General features: G+C 56.6%; 9 protein-coding genes across 9 annotated transcripts; 7 read left to right on the top strand and 2 right to left on the bottom strand.

Annotated features, from left to right (window-relative positions):
• Positions 1-237: 237 nt before the first annotated feature.
• B0H18DRAFT_571848 (uncharacterized protein) lies at positions 238-2,092 on the top strand (the record flags this gene model as incomplete). Its single annotated transcript, XM_048038641.1, has 2 exons — positions 238-540; positions 593-2,092. Coding segments are annotated over 2 exons (1,602 nt in total), but the record flags the coding sequence as incomplete, so codon positions are not given.
• A 240-nt stretch (positions 2,093-2,332) lies between these two features.
• On the bottom strand, positions 2,333-3,250 carry B0H18DRAFT_1121574 (B-cell receptor-associated protein 31-like-domain-containing protein; the record flags this gene model as incomplete). The annotated part of the gene is made up of 6 exons (XM_048034351.1): positions 2,333-2,436; positions 2,489-2,594; positions 2,649-2,772; positions 2,832-2,966; positions 3,028-3,183; positions 3,240-3,250. The coding sequence occupies 6 exons, from the start codon at positions 3,248-3,250 to the stop codon at positions 2,333-2,335; spliced, it is 636 nt and encodes a 211-aa protein (XP_047890687.1).
• A 329-nt stretch (positions 3,251-3,579) lies between these two features.
• Positions 3,580-5,847, top strand: B0H18DRAFT_1106059 (cysteine proteinase; the record flags this gene model as incomplete). Its single annotated transcript, XM_048032673.1, has 12 exons — positions 3,580-3,738; positions 3,794-3,829; positions 3,903-3,978; positions 4,088-4,116; positions 4,176-4,458; positions 4,518-4,647; positions 4,700-4,814; positions 4,867-5,022; positions 5,085-5,283; positions 5,334-5,501; positions 5,559-5,654; positions 5,681-5,847. 12 exons carry the CDS (start codon positions 3,580-3,582, stop codon positions 5,845-5,847), a joined length of 1,614 nt encoding a protein of 537 aa, XP_047890686.1.
• Positions 5,848-6,501: 654 nt separating this feature from the next.
• B0H18DRAFT_1022280 (uncharacterized protein) lies at positions 6,502-7,917 on the top strand. Its single transcript, XM_048029581.1, has 7 exons — positions 6,502-6,701; positions 6,938-6,980; positions 7,001-7,051; positions 7,111-7,222; positions 7,245-7,263; positions 7,325-7,664; positions 7,716-7,917. The coding sequence occupies exons 1-7, from the start codon at positions 6,626-6,628 to the stop codon at positions 7,840-7,842; spliced, it is 768 nt and encodes a 255-aa protein (XP_047890685.1). The 5' UTR covers positions 6,502-6,625; the 3' UTR covers positions 7,843-7,917.
• B0H18DRAFT_1022275 (uncharacterized protein) lies at positions 7,918-10,107 on the bottom strand. Its single transcript, XM_048029580.1, has 6 exons — positions 9,338-10,107; positions 9,017-9,305; positions 8,733-8,967; positions 8,521-8,686; positions 8,365-8,465; positions 7,918-8,300 (listed from the first exon to the last, which is right to left on the bottom strand). Exons 1-6 carry the CDS (start codon positions 9,668-9,670, stop codon positions 8,129-8,131), a joined length of 1,296 nt encoding a protein of 431 aa, XP_047890684.1. The 5' UTR covers positions 9,671-10,107; the 3' UTR covers positions 7,918-8,128.
• Positions 10,108-10,207: 100 nt separating this feature from the next.
• B0H18DRAFT_1022273 (uncharacterized protein) lies at positions 10,208-11,981 on the top strand. Its single transcript, XM_048029579.1, has 3 exons — positions 10,208-10,295; positions 10,358-10,476; positions 10,540-11,981. The coding sequence occupies exon 3, from the start codon at positions 10,578-10,580 to the stop codon at positions 11,853-11,855; it is 1,278 nt and encodes a 425-aa protein (XP_047890683.1). The 5' UTR covers positions 10,208-10,295; positions 10,358-10,476; positions 10,540-10,577; the 3' UTR covers positions 11,856-11,981.
• A 1,742-nt stretch (positions 11,982-13,723) lies between these two features.
• Positions 13,724-15,403, top strand: B0H18DRAFT_880385 (uncharacterized protein; the record flags this gene model as incomplete). The annotated part of the gene is made up of 3 exons (XM_048040763.1): positions 13,724-14,306; positions 14,363-15,207; positions 15,257-15,403. 3 exons carry the CDS (start codon positions 13,724-13,726, stop codon positions 15,401-15,403), a joined length of 1,575 nt encoding a protein of 524 aa, XP_047890682.1.
• Positions 15,404-16,011: 608 nt separating this feature from the next.
• Positions 16,012-16,971, top strand: B0H18DRAFT_571754 (uncharacterized protein). The gene is made up of 3 exons (XM_048038640.1): positions 16,012-16,171; positions 16,221-16,783; positions 16,836-16,971. Exons 1-3 carry the CDS (start codon positions 16,151-16,153, stop codon positions 16,885-16,887), a joined length of 636 nt encoding a protein of 211 aa, XP_047890681.1. The 5' UTR covers positions 16,012-16,150; the 3' UTR covers positions 16,888-16,971.
• Positions 16,972-17,493: 522 nt separating this feature from the next.
• On the top strand, positions 17,494-18,735 carry B0H18DRAFT_1022268 (uncharacterized protein). Its single transcript, XM_048029578.1, has 2 exons — positions 17,494-18,169; positions 18,215-18,735. Exons 1-2 carry the CDS (start codon positions 17,549-17,551, stop codon positions 18,497-18,499), a joined length of 906 nt encoding a protein of 301 aa, XP_047890680.1. The 5' UTR covers positions 17,494-17,548; the 3' UTR covers positions 18,500-18,735.
• The last annotated feature ends 344 nt before the right edge of the window (positions 18,736-19,079 follow it).

The raw sequence follows: 19,079 nt of genomic DNA, 5'->3' as shown, positions 1-19,079 counted from the left end.
CCTGACCGCCTTGAATCACAGGTACCTCGCGCATCCCCGCAGCCATCGATCTCTCAACCTAGTCGCGTACCCTCGCCAGTCTCGTCCGCTCGTGAGCGTCTCCAGCAGCGCCTCGAGCGTGAGTCCGATCCGATGTTCGCGGTGCCGTCGAAGCTCTCCTGTCCGTGTTCCTTGCGAAGAGCCAGAGCCCACCGTGGATCGTAAGGGCAGGCAAGGCCGTGAAGAAGTCCCTACCAGCTCCCGTCGCCTCGTCTCCACGACACGGGGTCCCCTTCGTCTACTTCCGCAAGCCCTGCTCCAGCTGTGACATCATCGCGGCCCACTTCCGGCCGATCCCTGAAGGAGGCTCTCCAGCAGCGCGTGCAGAACGAGGAAGACCTAGAGATCAAGGAGTCGCTGAACAGCCTCTTCACGAAGCTCTACGGAACCCCCAAGGCGGCGCCTCAGCCTTCCACTGAGTCTGCCACACCTAGCGCGACCACCAGCGCGAAGTTCGAGGATCGCGCAATCAACGAAAGGACACAATCCAATTTTTCGGAGGTAGGAACCCCGCTATACATTCGTTCATACCATGATACTGACGTAGCCACAGGCATCTGCTACCGGAGTACCGAGCCACGACGGCGCCGACCTCCACCGCAACTCGGCGCTCCCACCCTCTGCCGCCGCCAAGATCCTCGCGCTTCACCGCTCGCGTCGAGCACGGCGCACCTCGCTCGGCGCCATCCAGGAGATCGAGGACGCGCTGCACACGCTCCAGGCATCTTTCGCCTTCCCCACACAGCTCGACTTCTCTCCCTCCGCTGACTCTGAGAACCAGAAGCAGCTCGGCGCGCAGAACGGGCTGATGTATACGTCGAACAACCGCGCGGTGCACTCGTACGAGCACGCGCTGAACGCGCTGCTCGAGCGCCTCGATGCGGTGGACAGTCGAGGCGACCTGGAGGTGCGCGGAAGGAGGAAGGACGTCGTGAGGGAGGTGGAGAACGCGTTGAAGGAAGTCGAGCGGAGGGTGGAGGAGAGCAGGGAGCGGAGTCGCGAGAGGGAGGGCGCGCGGACCCCCTTGGCGGAGGCTCCTGCGGCTCAGGAGCCGGAGCCTGTGCCCGCTGTCGACCCGTCCTCGCAAGCCGACGCTGTTCTTGCCGCCGGACACAATGTCCCCGCGGCCGCGCCAGTCGCTGTGGCGAGCACTCAAACGGAGGACGTGCCATCACCTGCTGTCGACCCCACGCCTGTCACCCATAACGATGCTCAGGAGTCCGCCAATGACACGACCCACACATCCGACGACGTGCCTGAGAACCTTGCTGCTCCTGAGACCCTCAGCAACCCGTCTTCGTTCTCTCAAGCTCCGGCATCCCATCCATCCCCTCGTACCGTCGCCAACCTCTCGTATGCTGCGTCCACTCTAGATCTCCCGGTCGCGTCTGTTCTGTCCTCGCCCGCGGCTTCCTCTGTCGAGAGGCCTGTGCCCGAAGCTGCCTCTGAGGCGTCTCAAGAGCAAGACGCAACTCCTGTCATTGAACCGACCTCGCCACAGCCCGAGAATGTCGCCGCCAGCACCGAAGCGCACTCCTCCCTCGTCAACACGCCCTCGGACTCTAACACATCCGTGGTACCCATTGCGGCTTCAGCCGCTCCTCATCCTGCTGCACTAGACTCCACACATGCAGGTAGCGTACCTGAGGAAGACGAGGCCGAGACGTCCTCCGCCGCTGGCTCCGCTTCTTCCGAGAGCGGCGCTTACCTCCTGTCGTCGCACCCGCTCCAAGACCCTCCCCGCAGATCGCCGTTCGAGTCCCTAGACCGCGAGGAGCCGCAGATCGTGACACTCGCTGAGGCCGAGCCTGAGGTGGACAACAGCTCGGAGTGGTCTGAAGTCGAGGCGTGAGTCTCGCTGACAGCGTACTTTGGGTCGATGGTCACTGTGGTTTTGTACTGTGATACTAATGTCTGGACGGCTCGGACACTGCATTATCAGGTACCTTATTGCTTGCTTATTGGGATAGACGTGTACAGTAGCTCTCTTTGCTTGTTATGTATCATGACATTTGAGAGAATCTTACATACCACACTGCACTGCAAGTACGGTGCTTGCATTATGACCGTTGAGAATTGAATCAATATAAGGACGCGATATACAATATGAGCAACTTCGCAGCCCACTCTAGTGGACAGACACAACTTAGGAAACATTTCAGCCTGATACCAGCATGACAGCGAAAACAAGAAACGAACAGCAACCACCAAGCAACATTCATCAGCATTACACCCTAGTCAATGGCCACAGCCTCAGGGTCCCACTACATGCTAATGCTACACATGCCCAGGCTCAGTCAGCCTTCTTGCTCGACACGTTCCCGTTGGCCTTGTTGAACTCGGTCGCGAGTCTGTCGTACTCCCGCGCGTTCTGCTCGGCCTGCTTCTTTACAATGTCTGCATTGCTGGTCAATACATAATTTTTGGGCGGTAAGTTGGATGGACTCACTGTAGTCCTTGACCTTCTCCTCACTCGCGGCAAGCTTCTTCTTGAGCTCCTCGACTTGCTTTGCTTGGTCCTGTGTGGCAATTTGGCCGCGGGACGACTTGGCAGTCTGCGGCGCGGTCATTATGATAGAGCCAGCAGCATAGTATCCAAGGGGACGTACCTCCTGCTTCAGCTTGGCGTACTCCTCTTGCGAGTGGATGAGGTCGAGGAGGAGGTAGAAGGTACGAGTGAGGACGAGCGAAAGGAAGAGCGTGAAGCCAGTCAAGTATGTGTTGCGCTGCGCGCTGGGCACGGCACTGAATTCAGCATTGCTAGCATGGCAGTTTGGAGGGACGAGACTTACTAGAATTTACGCGCAGCGAAATTCGTCTCCGAGCGAACGTCCTGCACACCCGACCCGCTGGTCTTCGCCATGTCCGACTCCGCGGATACCCTGATCATGCGCTGGAACGCGTCCAGGAATAGTACACCCACGAATCTGGATCCGCGTACGCGTTCGTCTTCAAATCAGGTCGTCTGACGAACGAAAATGGACGTACATGAATGAGATTTTGATTCCGTATGCAAGTTTCGCGACGATTGGGCTTTCTGAGAGGAATCGGAAGAAACGTTTCCTGATGCCGTAGGGCAGCGGTGCGACCAGAACACAGAAGGTCACCATCTCCGCCGCGAGGAGCATGAACGTGAGCGAATAGCTGTACGCTGCCTGTTAGAATAATTCACTCTGTCAGTATTGTGGTTCAGGACATACTAGATCGTCATTTTGAGTGGTAACTGTGGGTGGATGAGAGACTGGTGGTCGTGAAGAGGTCGTGGCGGTTTAAAGCGAACAACTGCAGCTGTGCCGCACCGCTCAGGCCACGTCTCCGCCGCAGTGCGACGTCATCCTGCCCAGTCCGCCCTGGGCGCGCGCCGGTCCGCCGGCCGGCCACTTCCCTTTCTTGTCTCCGGACCGGCCGATCTCCGTAGAAGCACGTGCCGCGACGCGTGTGCGTAATGGGACGCGCGGCAAAAGCAGAAACCTCGCAAGACAAAAGGTGAGCGTACGCGTCCTCCTCCTTTCCATCCACTACGTATTCGACGTTGCAGCTATGGCTCCGCTCGCCGTAAAGATCAAGCATGCCGGGAAGGTGCACGATATGCAGCTCGATCCCGACCAGTCTCCAGCCATATTCAAGGACGCAGTTTACCAAGTGACCGGCGTTCCGCCAGACCGTATGAAGGTTATGATCAAGGGAGGCGTGCTCAAGGTTCGTGTGCCTTTGATTTTGGACTATGCTTCAGCTGATGCTTAATTGGTGGTAGGATGACACAGACTGGAGGAAAGTCGGTCCGAAAGAGGTGAGTAGTGGTCCTTTCATGGAGCATTGCTAGTCGACTTCGTCATATTGAACTTAGCATTCGTTTCATGTAGGGCCAGACATTCATGGTCATTGGTGCAGCAGGGGAGCTACCAAAGCCTCCAGAAAAGCCGATCGTATTTCTGGAAGGTGTGTTACAATTTACATTTCGCAAGGCCGACGCGCTCGGAGATGCCATCACCCCTCTCCAACCTCCCCCTCTGCAATCGAAAATGCTGACGAGATCATCTTGCCTTAGACATGGACGACTCGGCTCTCGCAGAAGCTGTAAGCCGCACTTCATTCGGCATGATCAACATCATGAATGACCCGCCCTCCTACCTTAGCTCGCACTACCCGTCGGTCTCAAGAATCTCGGGAACACATGTTACATGAACTCGACTCTTCAGGCACTCCGTGCCATCCCCGAACTACAGACGGCATTACAGAGCGCTCCGCCACCCGGTCTCCCTTCTGCCCTGAGCGGCCTGTACCAACAAATGTCGCGTACCACGGACAGTGTTGTCCCGAGTACCTTCCTGACCGCGCTGCGACAGGCGTTCCCGCAATTCGCCGAACAAAGTCGGAGCGGCAAGGGAACTGGCGGATTCGCGATGTACGCACAACAGGGTAGGTCCGCAGTATCGGTCCCGCAACGAGCATTCGAAGCTGAGCGCTGCGTTTGACAGATGCCGAGGAGTGCTGGGTGCAGTTAACGAACTCTCTGAGGGACGTGCCTGTCCCCGGACCGTCGTCAGACGGGTCTTCGCTCCCTCGTAAGTTCGTTGACCAGTACATGACCGGTGAAGTGCGCCGAGAGTGAGTTCTGCTGTTTCGGACCATGTACCTGCCTCTGACAAGTGCGACGCAGACTGAAATGCGACGAGGCACCGGACGAGCCGCCATCCGTCTCGTTCGAGAAAGCTCTCAAGATCGAGTGCAACATTTCAATCACGACGAACTACATGCTCCAGGGTGTCAAGGACGTACGTGATTTTGCAACGATTTGCATATCGCTAGCTTATACTGGACCCGCAGTCTCTAAACCAGAAGATCGAGAAGAACTCGCCAACATTAGGACGGGATGCCCAATACACCGCCACCTCCCGTCTCTCTCGCCTACCGTCCTATCTCACTGTCCATATGGTGCGCTTCGCGTGGCGGACAGATATCGGGAAGAAGACGAAGATCATGGTGAGCGCCACCACGCCGCTCGCTGACGTCCCAACTGACGGTCCCCTGATCCCCCTTGACAGCGTAGGGTGAAGTTCCCAACGGACTTTGACGTGCTCGACCTGGTCACGGACGAGCTGAAGGCGAAGATGCTGCCGCTCGTGACCAGGTTCCGTGAGATCGAGGGCGAGCGCTCTGAGCGGCGCAACATCCGCAAGAAGACCGCCCTCCGTGTGGCGAGGGAGCAGAAGGCACTCGCGTCAGGCAGCGCTCCCGCAGAAGGTAAATACATGGCTTCGACCCTGCCGCATTGACTAACGCAAATCATGTAGCTTCCTCTTCTTCCGAGCCCACGGAGAGTGAGCCCGCCGCGATGGAGATCGACCTGGAAGACGAGTCAGTGTACCGGGAGCGGGAGAAGACGCAGCTTGAGGCGCTGGTAAATCCAGACCTCCAAGCAGATGTCGGCTGCAGCTTGACCGGCCAGTACGAGCTCGTCGGTACGTCGGTTATATCTCCTCTGCCTTGCTCCTCATCGTAACGCGTCCGTATCGTAGCGATTGTGACCCACAAAGGCGCTGCGGCCGACTCCGGGCACTACATGGGCTTCGTCAAGAAGAGCGCCGTCCAGAACCAGATTTCTCGAGCGACGCGTCCGGCTCTACGTCCAATGCGGTAGTGGGCGTGCCGGCGCAGGAGGACGAAGACTGGTACAAGTTCGACGACGACAAGGTGTCGATCTTCCCGAAGGAGAAGCTCGACACTCGGCGGCGGAGGCGAAGACTCGTCGGCGTACGTGCTGCTGTACAAGACGAAGCCGCTCGCATGAACGGTTGGGGAGGCTAGTGGTGTGGACTGTGTGCCAGCGGAAGCAGTGCGAAGTGTTTGTTGTACGGTAATGTAACGCCAGGGTCGCTTTGGTAATTTGACGGCACTGAGAAAGGAGGGACAAGCTCTTCGAGACATCAACATGAGCGCCAGGCCGCGCCGTCTTCCTCGCCACGGTACGGGACCTGTGCAGCTTGTGCGTCAGCGGCCATTTGTGTCGCTCCCTCATTGCTCTGCCAGCTGCTGACCAAGCTAGGCTTCGCGTCGCTGCTGCAGTGCAGATTACAGATGTTGATCGAGGCTTGATCGTGATCGTGCGTAACGTCGTTCCCAAATCTATGATCCGCCGGCCCACCGCAGTGGAGATGTTCATGCACGGTGCTACCCACCTTCGACTCGGTCGAGACCGCGTGGCTCACGGCTATGTGTTTCCTTCAGGCGGCCTTTCCCCACAGCATGGTGTGTTTTGTTCGTGTGATGGTTTGCGACCCAGTCGTAGAGGCCACAGCCCGCACATTCAGGTTTTAGATTTGGCAGGCTATTCCGAGCGCTGTGCATGTGGAAGTGAAGCTATGTGACATTACGCCTTCGCGTCGGCCACGAAGGAGACCTGACCCTGCACGCTTTAAGTATGGGATAACATGATGTGGCTCACGCAATCCAGTGCCAATGCTTGGTAAGCTTCTACTCACACCCAGACCACAGTCGCAAGACGGGACGTATATAACGCCATGACTTCATCCAAGTACTCCAGTACAACCTCACCTACGTCTACCAGCCGCTCCCCAGCCTGTGTATGTCCTATACCATGTCTACCAAGCTAAGCCGCGCTTCATACACCGTCGCCCTCGTCGGCGCGACCGGCGGCCTTGGTGGGTCTGCTAAAGAGTTCATCCATGCCAGAGCCATGCCGAACTAATGATATATCGTTCCTCTAGGCAAGGAGGTCGCCAACGTCTTCCTCACCCCTACAAGCCCTTCTCTCGCGCGTCGTCGTCACAGCGCGGGACACTACTACCGCGGACGCCAAAGCTCTGGCCGAGAAGGGGCTGAGCTCGTCCAGATCAACCCCGTTGACCCCGTCGCGTCTTTGGGCAGAGCGTTCGAGGCGTCGACGCCGTTGTAAGTCTTGTTGGCAAGGCGCCGAATGAGTTCAGGGATGCTGTCGGAGAGCCGCAATCAAGAGTGGTGCGAAGGTGTACTTCCCTACGGAATATGGCTCGTAAGTTGTCTTACTCTCGTTGTGACGAGCGCGGTATTGAGTATCCTGTACACATCCAGTGACCACCGTATCAACGACTTCCCCGGATGGGATGACCCTGACTGGTTGTTCAAAGGACAGCACGCTCGCAAGTACCGCCAGCTCGGAGCCGCAAGACAAAGTTGTTTCGCTGTACAACGGGCTATTCCTGGAGATCCTCATCGGACCGTGGCGTACGTCCTATCCCCTTGCCTTCCCAGCTATTTGACTGGCTCACCGTGTATCACAATATAGTCGGCTTCGACACTGCCAACCTGACCTACACCTCTGTCGGCTCGCCCGACGCGAAGACCGCCACCACCGCGAAGGCGGACATCGGGCGCGCTCTTGCGGAGCTCACGCTCCTCTCGCTGAACCCCGAGACGGCCGCGAGCGTCCCGGACGACGTGCACATCGCGGGCAGCAACGTGAGCTACCGGCAGGTCCGCGACGTCGTGCAGAAGATCCGCGACGAGCTTGGCGTGGAGCCGAAGGGGGAGATCAAGGTCCAGGGCACGGATTTGGCTGCGTTCAGGGAGAAGCTGCGGAAGGAGCAGCTCGAGAAGCCGAAGAGCGGGCCTATCGACCATATCAAGTGAGTGGTAGCATCCCTGTGACGGGATTTCGGATTGCTGACTTGCTCTAGGATCCTCATCGGTGAGGGGAAGATGGACTTCTCGCAGAATGACGACGAGCTGGTTAACCCTGGCGAAAGCATCTGGAAGTGGAAGACTGTCGAGGACATCGTTCGCGAGAAAGACGGCAAGGTGTAAACTGTCACCATGATCCTCTCGCAGAACAAAGCAGTGTGTACGAGTATTGAGCAGGAATTTGAAAGAATACATTGAGTGTTCTGAATGCACGTGCTAGTCACGTCACTACCAACATCGTTCGAGGACGCCGGACGGGACTACCATGGTTGCAATGGCTAACAAAATACATAATGATCTATGATTTGAACAGACAAACGACCTTCAAACATGAAACTCTGAAAGGTAGGTATCAATAACTTGATCACGAGAGAACAAATCGTTCCTAGATTGACCCAATTCGCCCATCTCATGTGGGTATCACAGTGACACTCTGCCAGATCTCCATCATAATAGACGCAGCATGAGGATGTTTACCACTGACGACCTTCATCATCATCTCTGACACTTGATCTGACCCCTTGAGTTCGTCCCAGTATCGTTTCAGCAACTGCAATTCCATGTCTTTCACTTGCTCATGCCTGCATTGGCCACAACAGCAATGTTGAGCGCACTGTAACGGGTGTGAGTGCTTGATGAACTTACTGCGAAGTGAATTGGGAAAAGATCTCTTTGATAACATTGTCTTTCGATAGCTGGGACTTCAGTTCCTCGAACGCCATATTCTTGAGATCCGCCATGTCAAGCTAGTGATGAGGATTGGGTCAATGAGCCGAATTTTGGCAACCACACCGAACATACCCTGTGTGCAAGGCGGTACATCGACCTGCAAGAGCATGGTGCGGGGCGTTGCGGGTTGCCGACCTGGTAATTCGCTATGAAGTGCTTTCGTGCATCTTCACCGTTGCTTGCCAAAGGCGCGAAGACCACGACGCCAGTGTATAGATAAAACAGAAACGCTTCCCATCTATAATGAAATCAGAGTGCGGTCGATGTCAAGTTTTGATGCTTACGTAGAGGCGGCGACATCGCTGATAATGGCGGTAGGTCGCGTCTGCAGTTGTCCGGGAATGATACCTGCCACGCCTTCTTCGCCTACATCTTCGAAGTCACTGTCACCATCGAGGTCGGGATGAGCCGCAGGTTGATAGCTCGATGCCCCGCTAACAAATGCACTGGGAACGCCCTTGTGTCCACTGAACACCTCCCACTGACAGAGCGCCGGGGCATCAGAGGCATCATCCAACCCTAATTATAGAGGTAACGGGTGAGATTCGATATATCATGCGACAGCGACAATATGAATGGCCTACATTGTTCAAGGCGAGACACTTCACCTGTAAGGCGTGTTTGTCGAATAACAGTGTACGTGGTCTCACAAGTCGTCCGACTCCAGTGGCATTCCGGCCCGCAAAGACAATGAACTTGATTTTATCCGGCTGACCTCCAGTTATCAGGTCGTGCAACACCCCAAAGCCTTCGCAGCCATCGGAGAAGGCATGACCGGCTCGCGCGCGGATAGTGGCTGTGATGACGAGCCCGTTCTCCTGTCGCAGATGACGGAAACGGTAGTTCCAGTGCTGCGTCTTCAAGAGGGATTAGGCCGACCACCAGACACCCTACTAGAGTACTTATCCGGCGGGTGGAACATATACGTCGCGGTATGTTCAAAGTATCGGTGGCCACCTGGCATTGACTCGCCAATGAAGGAGCATGAAATGGGCCGCGGATATCCGCGTGGTCCTACGTCGAGGCGACAAGAAATGGTACAGTCCTGGCCATCGCTTTGTGAAGGCCAGCACTCGATACGCCAGCCCGGTCCAAACGTAGCTGTGACGTAGGGCTGCGCTACTGGGTATCCTCTCTGAGCAAAGAATTCCTCGAGGTTGTCGATGTGAAATTGCACTCTAATGTCGTGGTTGTACTCGACATGGGCTAGAGCAACTTCCATAGGTGTCTCTTTGGGTAGATGCGAGCTAGACCAGCAATTTTTGTCGATTGTTGATGAGGGATGGTACCGTGCCACAGGGAGGAGCTGGAGAAGGTTACCGTCTCCAACAAAGGAAACTTGCGCGCGCGAGGCGTTACACGTTGGCGTTATGAATCGTGGGTGGCGATCAAAATCAGTACAGTTCAGGTCCTTGCGTAGCCAGATTTGTGCTGGACTGCTGGATGTCAGTACAGAGTTCGTGCGCCTAGACTGATCATGAGGCTCGCTGTGATCAACTGCCAGACAGCTGTAGTACCATGAACGGCTTGTAGTAGGTCACCGAACTCTGCGACGATGTACAATGAGAGCACCACAAGATCTGCCGGGGACACAGTACTCGGAGCAGCTGATAAATCGATAAGGCTGAAGCTGAAGCTGAAGGAGGAGGACAAGAGGAGAAGCAGCAAGGATTGATATTGACCGCAGGCTGGGCCGCCGGCCCGCCGCCGTTTTCAAGCACAAGCGCTGAAGCTTGAAGCTTGAAGCGCCGAACTCCAGCTCGGACCTCCAGCACTATCGACACTCGGATACTCTATGACAACCAGCACTTGACTACGCTTGGGCCGTATTGTCTTAGCTAGGTCTTGTCTGTAAAGGCGGCGTTGCTACACGCCAGTGATGGTCCGCTGATGCAGCTGTTGCATTTAGTAATGACGCAGTCAGATCCTAGCGTCAGTCCGAACACCGCTTTCATTTGGGCTACCATTGGGCCACCATCCTTCGATTCGAGCTCGCGGTCATATCGTGTCCCCGGGCTAGTCAAAACTGTAAGACACTCACTTTCCAAACGCCATCATCTTCCACGCTAACTGGGCTACCCTCTCTCCTAGAAGAGGCAGTGGCGCACTACCGACTCGAGTCTCGAACCATGGTGCTTCCCGCAGAAATCCACGACGAGATCGTAGATCAGCTCTCTGGAGAGACGGGTGCGCTCAAGGCTTGTGCGTTGACGTGTCACCAGTGGGCCAGACGTGCACAGAGCAACCTGTTCCGGACGATCACCATCCTCACCCACGTGGAGCATGGTCGCGTCCTGGACATGCTCGAGGAACATCCCAGACTCGGACAGCTCGTACGGGTGCTCACATTCAGTAAGCCGAAACCGGACCCCGCGTCGCTCGACGGCGCGTGGCCGGACCTGCTCCTGATGATGGACCGTGTGGAGGAGCTCAACATCGGTTCGGTGGACCTATTCACGAGAGGTTTCTTCGACATCAACAAGGGTGTGAGGACGTATTTCTCTCGGATCCGGATCCTACGCCTCCTCGGCACACACAACTTCCAGTGTAACGACTTCCTACGCCTCCTTGCAGCATGCCGGTCGCTGTCTGAGCTACACCTATCAGACCAGATACAGATCACGCCACCTCCCGATGACGGTGCGATGCAACGTCTGGGTATACCGCCCGCGACGAAATCGACTCTGCATGGCTTAACCGTCCCCTCAGCATCGGGCAGCGTCACCTCTTGTCTGCTGTACCACTTCCCATTGCACATGTCTTTGCGCAGACTACAGCCGATAGTTAACGACGTGGCACCCTCCTGCAGCAACAACGACTCGGACATCCTCCGGGTGGCTGCGCCCGTGCTCGAGGAGCTGGTTCTGCGCCTGACGTTCCACGGGCCGCTGTACGTCATCCTGCAGTCACCCGTGCCGTTCCTGCAGCTCCGGCGTCTACACCTGAAGGACGCGGGGCTCGAGGCCAAGTTCGTCGCGTACGAATACCCTACGTGGATGTTGACAGCCTTGACACACATCTCGCGGTGGGAGATGCGCGCCAACCTCCGCGAGATCGTGCTCAGTCTGCCCATGCCGGGAACTAGTGTTGGACCGTTCGTGCGGAGGGACCGCGACGTAGAGCCACCGGCTTTATCCTTCCCGTTCCCGTGGGTGCAACTCGACATCACGATGGCCAAGCTGGCGCAGGACAACGAGAAGCTGGCGTTCACCGTGAATATCCGCGACCCGTCGTGCAAGAAAACGCAGGCCGTGCCTTTGACGGACCCGTCCTTTGGGCGATACAGGCTGCGGGAGTCTCGGATGCAGGAAGTACGCCCGCAGGCGTTGACGGTATTGGTGGGACCTCATTGGAATGCACTTCGGAGCTTCGGAGGCGAACTCAGCGACAGGCCATTTGCGTTCTAGAGCAGGTTCGTATAGGGCATTCAGTACGCTATGTCGTGGAGTGTGTCCAGATCAGGGAACTAGAGTCGTTCGGTCCGTTCTGGTACTTACCACAAGTCTACATTGAATGTTGCAACCCCAACGGCTGAGATCGTCATTGCTAGCACATGCGAGGACTGAGATCTGAGACTCCACTCACGAGTCACATTGCCGTCCAGTGACAGTCATCCTCCCTGTAGTAGTATTGATTATCACCAAAGAACCAGTGGCTGCTCACCGGACCAATGACCGGACTCCACTCAACCTAGAGACCCAACGTCGAGGCCCATCTGCTTTCGTCGTCAATTGTAAGACAGGTTGCGCCCCGTCTCACGAGCATTCTTCCCCAATCGTCATAGCTATTTTCGTCTGCTCCGGCGTACAGTAGCGGGCTGTCCTCCGGGTGTGCGCGGGTATGCTGGGAGTCGAGACGACGAGGCCAGACTCGGCCTGTCAGCTAGTGCAGGCGTGATGATTCCTTGCGAGCTACGTCGTTGCGAGATCGTGTGGACTTTGTGGTTCGGAAGATCATAGCCGTGCTCGCTGTGTGAGCGAACCGCGCTGTCAGGGCGAAGTCAGGGCTACCGAGCCTCTGGTTCGGGCGGTTAGAAGGGTAGCATAGGTGCCCGGTCTTCTACGGAGTGTCACGAAGCCTGTGGGATGGTTCCGGAGTGAGCTAGGTCAGAGCGGAGACCCTTCGTACGAGCTACTGAGAGGGCTGGGCGTCGTTACGCGCTAGGTTGCAGGCCAAAGGTCCTCGGACATGGAGCTCATACTCGGTTGATAGTCCCACTGAGTCCTTGTTCTCCGGAGGGAATGAGTTATTGGAGAGTCAAAGGCAACGTTGCCGGGATAGTGCATGTAATCGAATGGAACAGTAGATGAGGGATCCGCCATGGACTCGGAGTGCCAAGGTGATGTATGTGTATAGCTCGGCAGAGCGATACACAACGAATGCGAGGTAGTGCAGTATACCTGAATCGTGTAGCTCACCGCCGGAAAGTGTGTCTTCAGTCGGTATGCTTCATCAATTGAGCAAGCACATACTCAGGCTATCCACTGCCAGAAGTAGCGCGACCTGTATGACAAAGGGCCAGATATCACATGCGTCCGACGTGAGCTTTGCTATGCACTACATAGTAAGCACCTTTGGTTGACTAAGACCGGTTGGGACAGGTTGGGGCCAGTGGCCGATAAAAGACACCTCCCAGCTGCGGCTTGATAAAGCAGAATTTGAATCATGGTTATGGAACCCGCGTAAATCCACGGCTGCGTCTATACGACAGCTTCAACTCCCTTGGCTCACCTGATTGGGCTCGACGTGAGACCGTCTGTCGGTCTTGCCAGGGAGGATTGTGGTTCATGCCATACAAGAGCGGTCACTGGGCGGCCTGTTCTTTCGCATCGCGTGTTGCAGCGCTGGTAAGTGGTTTGTAGTCAACGAGATTGGGAAGAGAAGTGGCTGAGAACAAACGCTTGCCCGGGATATGTCAATGATCGAGATCTGGGCGATTTCGATCACTTGCCCCGGTCCCGCGAAGTGAAGTGCGAGATTTGAGTGGGTACGAAGCCCACCTACTGAATGGGTAAGTATTCCAGTGAGTAGATCTGTGTCTATTTTCACGGTGACTCCCTCGACGGCCGTCGTGCGACGGGCTTCACAACGAATATGTGCAAACGGCGATAGAGAGATCGTGACGCGGGGTCCGATCGTCCGGAGGCTCGGGGACTCCGGGGGCACTTGCGTCCCGGAAAACGCACTGACCAATCGAGCTATATAGTCGCACGCGTTCGCCATGTCCTCCCCCTCGTCTGCACCTTCTCACCCCCTCTGCACGCCGCCGTCGACGATGACCACCATCCATAGTCTGGACAGCATCCCGCAGGAAGTCCTCGAGCATATCGCGTATTACACCGCCACCGTCAACTTCCTCGGTCCGCCCTCCGCGCTCGTTCCTCTTCTCTCCACGAATCGCCGCATCTATGCCGCCCTCGCTCTCGACAGAAATCCCCACATCTGGGCACGCATTTTCTCGTACAAGTTCGACCTAGCCGCAGCAGTGCGTCGGTACGGTCCCGAGCGCACCACCCCGCTTGCGATCGCACAAGAACTCAAGAAGCGATGTATGGTCCTGCGCCGATTACGGGCTAAGACAGATACATTGGCTCCGATCTGGGAGCTTAGCTCGGGGCACTCGAGGCAGCTTAGTGAACTGCTATGGACGGCCTACCTCATGATGCTCGAGAATGACGGAAGGAACGAGCGCCAGCTCAGAGAATACGCCCGGATGGACGGCTGGCTGCGGACGTACCTGCTCGGCGAGAATGGCGCGTCGCTCGTGCGGTCTACCGTCAAACGCGACGAATGGCCAGTGGGGAACGATGAGCGAATATCGTTGGCCTTGTGGTTGTTCTGGATGCTCCTCAGGCCCGGTGCGTCCGCTACCCTGTTGCAACGAGTATCAGACGTCTTACGCATTGTCACGCAGAGGAGTACATGATGGACGAAGCAGCCTTCCACAGCGCAAATAGCGTCTTGAAGCTCATCGCGCTCGGTGCACATCACTACAGCCTCTGCACACCATCCTGGGTCAATTTCCACCCGAGCCTCAACCCGAAGGACGGCTCTGTACTGACGCACTACGGCATGCCCTTACGCCTAGCCCCGCCCGCGCCCGCATCTCCCGCCATCCTCGCCTACCTCACCCTCGTCAACCAGCTCAGCGTCGCATGGGACACCATCAGCTACATGAAGCCGCCTGACCCGACGCTCCCAGCGGTCCTGGGCGCGACCAGCACGGAGTGGGAAGCGGAGTGGTCGCGTGCGCTGGCGGGTGTCGCCGCGCCGGGCTCGCAGGAGTGCGTGTTCGTGCCGGGCAGCTTGGACGGGTTCTGGGAGGGGCTGTTCACGTACACGGAGTTCACCGCGTACGCGGCCCTGCTCTCGGGCGCGTCCCCCGCTGTGCTGGAGCGCAGCCTCGTCGCGCAGCACCCGCAGCTGTGGAAGCTCCGCGAGCACCATCTGTACTACGAGGACGAGGACGGTCCGGCGGGGACGCGAGGAAGCGATCCGCTTGTCCCGGGCAGTCCGCTGCTTGCGTATCTGCCGGTAGGCGCGGAGGTGCACGAGGGCCCGAATGGGCTGGAGGTGCGGACGCCTGGACGGGCACCGGTAGTGTACGAGACGTGGTCGCGGATCCCGGAAAAGCAGCGCGGCGAGCGGAGGCTATGCGACGTCATCATCACCGGCGAAGGGCACTCTGCGTGGGGCCAGTTCAGTCTGCTGGGGCGCGTGCGGCCGTGCGACGGGTTTTTGTGTCTGTCGAAGAACTATGTGAGTGGACTATCGCTGTTGAGTTGGTGATGGTCTAACAGGGATTCAGGTGGATGGGGATCGTGGACGATGGCTTTACAGATCGTACCTTGTCGGGAACGAACACGGAAACTTGAGCGGGCGATGGCGCGATACCCTGAGCCCGGCGGAGGTGCTGGGGTATGAAGGCTGCTTCATGATGAGTCGACGACGGTGAGGACCGCTATCTACTATGAATGATCTCCACTCCTTCCTGCTTGCACGTTGTCGTTCTCGGTCACTTGACTGTTGCCACTGATACCCAGCGTGCTTTGCGTACATTCTGCATCTGCTCTCTGTCGTGCCCTGCGGCCGTGTTGTACTAACCTCATAACGTGTGGCCTTACTTACTCGACATGATCGTCACTTGTTGCTTCTTCGGCGGCTGAGAGCGTCAGAAGATGTTCTACATACTATGAACAGTGGGATGCTGGAGTCGTTGCTACATTTCAAGCGCTGCTGCTGCACCGTACTTCGCGTGTTACTGACTCGGAGTTGGATCTCCATACCCACTCGTCGTCTCGCTCGGCGAGACTCTCCAATCCTGCTTTATGGGATTCGCGTTCAGGCTTGGTGACACTAGATCCAATGTGAGCAGCACATTGTCCGTTCTCATGAATTCGCAGTATTGGCTTCAGGTAGTGTACATACATTGAACTGATGGACAGCTCGACCCTAATAATTATGTCGTGGCTGGACGGGATGTAAACAGACCGACCACACGGACCGGTGCCGGGCCGCCTAGTATAGGGTGGCTGAGATCCTGGCCTGATACGCTGCTTGACTCAAACTTGAACGTTCCATACACCCCCGCGCGCGAGCGGTCCACCGTTTGTACAACAGCCGTAATCAACAACTCAAAATACCTTCACACTTACGGCTCCTCATATTCACGTCGCCATACTCATAGGGTGCGAGTGCCCAGATGTCCGATCTCCAGCCTAGCGTCGGTCATCTTGATTCTGTCCATGATCCCGACTGATGCGTTCACTTAGCGTTTTCCCCCTTCTCCTGACGTCTCACACGCACAAACCACGCAATGGAGTGCCGATGAACAGAGCGATGAGGAATCCAGCCCCAAGGAATGGGGCGACGAGGACTTCGGCGTCGGAAAACAGAGATTCATACTCTGGTGGCAGTGGCGGGACGCCCGTTTTGAGGGCACCCTGCCCCTAGCCCTCTCCGCTCGCATCCCGCTCGAGATCTTCGAGTTCGTCATTGACGCGATCGAGGATCAGTCCACACTGCCCGTTGTGGCGCTGGTCTGCGCAATGTGGTATCCGCGTGCGATGCACAACCTCTACTACGCCGTTGAGATTCGCAGCCGCACCAGCTTCAACAGGCTGTACAAGCAGTGCTACGCGTCACCACGCGTCAAGCAGTGGCTCGCGAACACATGCCAGCTACGGGCTTACGGAAGTACTCGCTACATGGGCTTCCTTCAAGCACTACCGTCTGCGCTCGCTGGCCTGATGCCTCGCGTACGCCTCCTTGACATCCGGTTCGGAAGGCTTTCTTTCATCCACACGGGTTTTTTCTTCGCCTTGTCGGATTTCAAGTCTGTCAAATCGTTGACGCTTCGATTCTGCGAACTGAACAACATCTCGCAGCTGCGGCGGATTGTGTCTGCCTTCCCCGAGCTTACAGACCTCACGATTATAGATGTTGAGATCCGATCTCCGCAAGATGCTGCCAGTTACGCGGGAGCCTCACTATTCCAGTCGCCATCTCACATTCGTCTTCGATACCTTAACATCGGAGACCTCTTGCACCACGAAGAAGTCATGGTGATTTTCCTCAACTGGATGGCGCGCTCAGGCCTCTGCAAGTCACTTGCGGGCCTGAAATTTCACACTTCCCATCCCTCCATGACAGTGATACCCCTTAACAAACTCCTCGAAGCGGCAGGGGCATCGTTGACTCGTTACCGCAGACACACCTTGACAATTATAACCGTAAGAGTCCTTCATCTTGCTTGGAGACTCGAGTCGCCCCTGCATCGGGAAATTTGGTTGAACATCATAATCGTTCGCCGCAGTTGCGCGGATTATAACTACAGAGGGCAGAGGTTATGAGTAGTACTTACGCGGTTTAATCAATGTGGTACCGTTATGTTTGAGCCACAATCGTCGATAATCATCGGCGAACGGGCTACAAGCGCTCATAATCACCTCGACCTAGTTTAGTAGCGGCGATGCTCCTTGCTATCGTCGTTGTAGACGACAGCCTTGCGATGATATTTTCGCCGTGGTCTGATTGTCAATACCAGCAAGCATTGTGATTTCTGTATCAGTGTGGGAGGGTGTCTCGAGCATACTTGTGCATGGAATACATTCGTGATGAAGATCTAAGCACATCCTACAGTTCACGCATTCGAAGACACCATAGCATCATGATTGCTCGTCGGCATTGTGTCCAATGTTTGACGTTTACAGCTCGCGCATGTGAGCGCGTAGCTCTGCTGGGATGTTGCGCCATATCTGGCGAGCGTCGGCCTTTCGATCGCCAAGTGTTTCTTGCTGTTGTGCGCGCTCTTCGTCTCCGATGTCGTCCTCTCCATCCACACCACTCCTCGCTACTTTCGTCGTCTTCATCCTCATCCTCGTCCTCATCCTCGTCCCGGGCACCTTCAGCATCCCCTGCACGGGTCTTCATATGCGCGGCCACCTTCCTTGCGCATATCGCTTTCCGCATCTTGGGTCCTGGGACCAGCGCGGTCAGGACACGGGACTCGGTTGTTGTCGGGCTCCGTGCGCGAGAGTCTCAGCTCCTTTGCCTGTACGGTACCATCTTCATCATCACCATTCGCGCCGTCGTAGTCTTCTCGAACACGCTTCCGAGCTTGATGCGCTGCAAGCCGTGCTTGAAACTCGGCATTCTTGCGCCGGACGCGGAGCAGCTCTTGTTGCTGCGCCATCAGCAGCTCACGGAGCTGCTGATGTTCCTACCACGAGAGTAAGTATCGGTCAATCATAATATTATGGCTTACTGCTTGTCACTGGTTTTCACTCTCCGAGTCCTGTCGTTGCACCCCGCCCTCGAGCCTCACTCTCCCGCCGTTGCACCGCCCGCCCTCGGGCTTCACTCTCTCGCTGCCCTGGGAGGCGAATCATTGAAATGCAGCGTCGGCGATCGTCGCGGAACCGGTCGCCCAGAGCTAGTACCAGGCCTGCGAGGCGAGAACGAACAAGAGTTGCCGCAGCGAGAAAAAGCACGAGCTTGCAGTGGTGCCATTTGCGCAGCCCGAGGCTCTTGTGAGTTGCCAGTGGGCTGAAACTTGCCGGCATCTTGTTTCTTTTCCCCCCTTGCCATTCGTCTTCGCTGCTGTTGCCTTGGGTAGCTTCGTCGCCTCGGTCGGCTTCTTGTGCGTGCGGCTGGTCATTCTAGTACAGAGGTCTCAGTCCCAAGAGGTCCCGGTTGGATCAGGAAGCTGCCGACTCCCAAGACGGCTCAAGAGTGTGTCAGAATCAGAGGCTGCGAGTCCGTCGGAGTCGACGTACGCGCAGAGTTGCGCTCAGCGCGAGTGCGAGTCGATGTATGCGCGATAGGCGGTGAGCACGCGTGAGCAAAACTGACATGATATATTGCGTGACATGTCTCTCCTCTTGAAGACTCTTTAGTGTAGATGTCAGTAGCACTTGTATTTTAGCGCTCCAAATATACTTCGTGCGCGCGCGTTCGAATCCCGGCCTGAGTCTAAGCGTCCGAGTGCCCTTTCAGTGTTTCAGTCAGTCGAGTAGGGACTGGCAAGAGTCAGAGTAACCAGTAGTGAAATAACGCAAGAGCGAGGGGGAGGACAGGCGGGGGAGGGAAACGTTTTGTAGTACGCAGGAGGTACTGTACCATAATCGACT

The sequence above is a fragment of the Fomitopsis serialis genome, assembly GCF_022376445.1.
Source record: "Fomitopsis serialis strain Sig1Antser10 chromosome Unknown B0H18scaffold_62, whole genome shotgun sequence".
Classification (NCBI taxonomy): domain Eukaryota; kingdom Fungi; phylum Basidiomycota; class Agaricomycetes; order Polyporales; family Fomitopsidaceae; genus Fomitopsis; species Fomitopsis serialis.
This window is presented reverse-complemented; position numbering and strand designations above follow the sequence as displayed.

What these genes read in the sequence shown, in the direction of transcription:
- B0H18DRAFT_1022273 (XM_048029579.1), top strand. Translation starts at nt 10,578, where the DNA reads ATGGTGCTTCCCGCAGAAATCCACGACGAGATCGTAGATCAGCTCTCT.
- B0H18DRAFT_571754 (XM_048038640.1), top strand. Translation starts at nt 16,151, where the DNA reads ATGTCCGATCTCCAGCCTAGC. An exon ending in TGTCCGATCTCCAGCCTAGC is followed by an intron (nt 16,172 to 16,220) that starts GTCGGTCATCTT and finishes GCGTTCACTTAG; the next exon opens with CGTTTTCCCCCTTCTCCTGA. An exon ending in TTCGCCTTGTCGGATTTCAA is followed by an intron (nt 16,784 to 16,835) that starts GTCTGTCAAATC and finishes AACATCTCGCAG; the next exon opens with CTGCGGCGGATTGTGTCTGC.
- B0H18DRAFT_1022268 (XM_048029578.1), top strand. Translation starts at nt 17,549, where the DNA reads ATGGAATACATTCGTGATGAAGATCTAAGCACATCCTACAGTTCACGC. An exon ending in TCACGGAGCTGCTGATGTTC is followed by an intron (nt 18,170 to 18,214) that starts CTACCACGAGAG and finishes ATTATGGCTTAC; the next exon opens with TGCTTGTCACTGGTTTTCAC.
- B0H18DRAFT_1022280 (XM_048029581.1), top strand. Translation starts at nt 6,626, where the DNA reads ATGTCCTATACCATGTCTACCAAGCTAAGCCGCGCTTCATACACCGTC. An exon ending in CGGCGCGACCGGCGGCCTTG is followed by an intron (nt 6,702 to 6,937) that starts GTGGGTCTGCTA and finishes AGAGCGTTCGAG; the next exon opens with GCGTCGACGCCGTTGTAAGT. An exon ending in GGGCCTATCGACCATATCAA is followed by an intron (nt 7,665 to 7,715) that starts GTGAGTGGTAGC and finishes GACTTGCTCTAG; the next exon opens with GATCCTCATCGGTGAGGGGA.
- B0H18DRAFT_1022275 (XM_048029580.1), bottom strand. Translation starts at nt 9,670, where the DNA reads ATGGAAGTTGCTCTAGCCCATGTCGAGTACAACCACGACATTAGAGTG. An exon ending in CAATGTAGGCCATTCATATT is followed by an intron (nt 8,968 to 9,016) that starts GTCGCTGTCGCA and finishes CTCTATAATTAG; the next exon opens with GGTTGGATGATGCCTCTGAT. An exon ending in TTTTCCCAATTCACTTCGCA is followed by an intron (nt 8,301 to 8,364) that starts GTAAGTTCATCA and finishes TGGCCAATGCAG; the next exon opens with GCATGAGCAAGTGAAAGACA.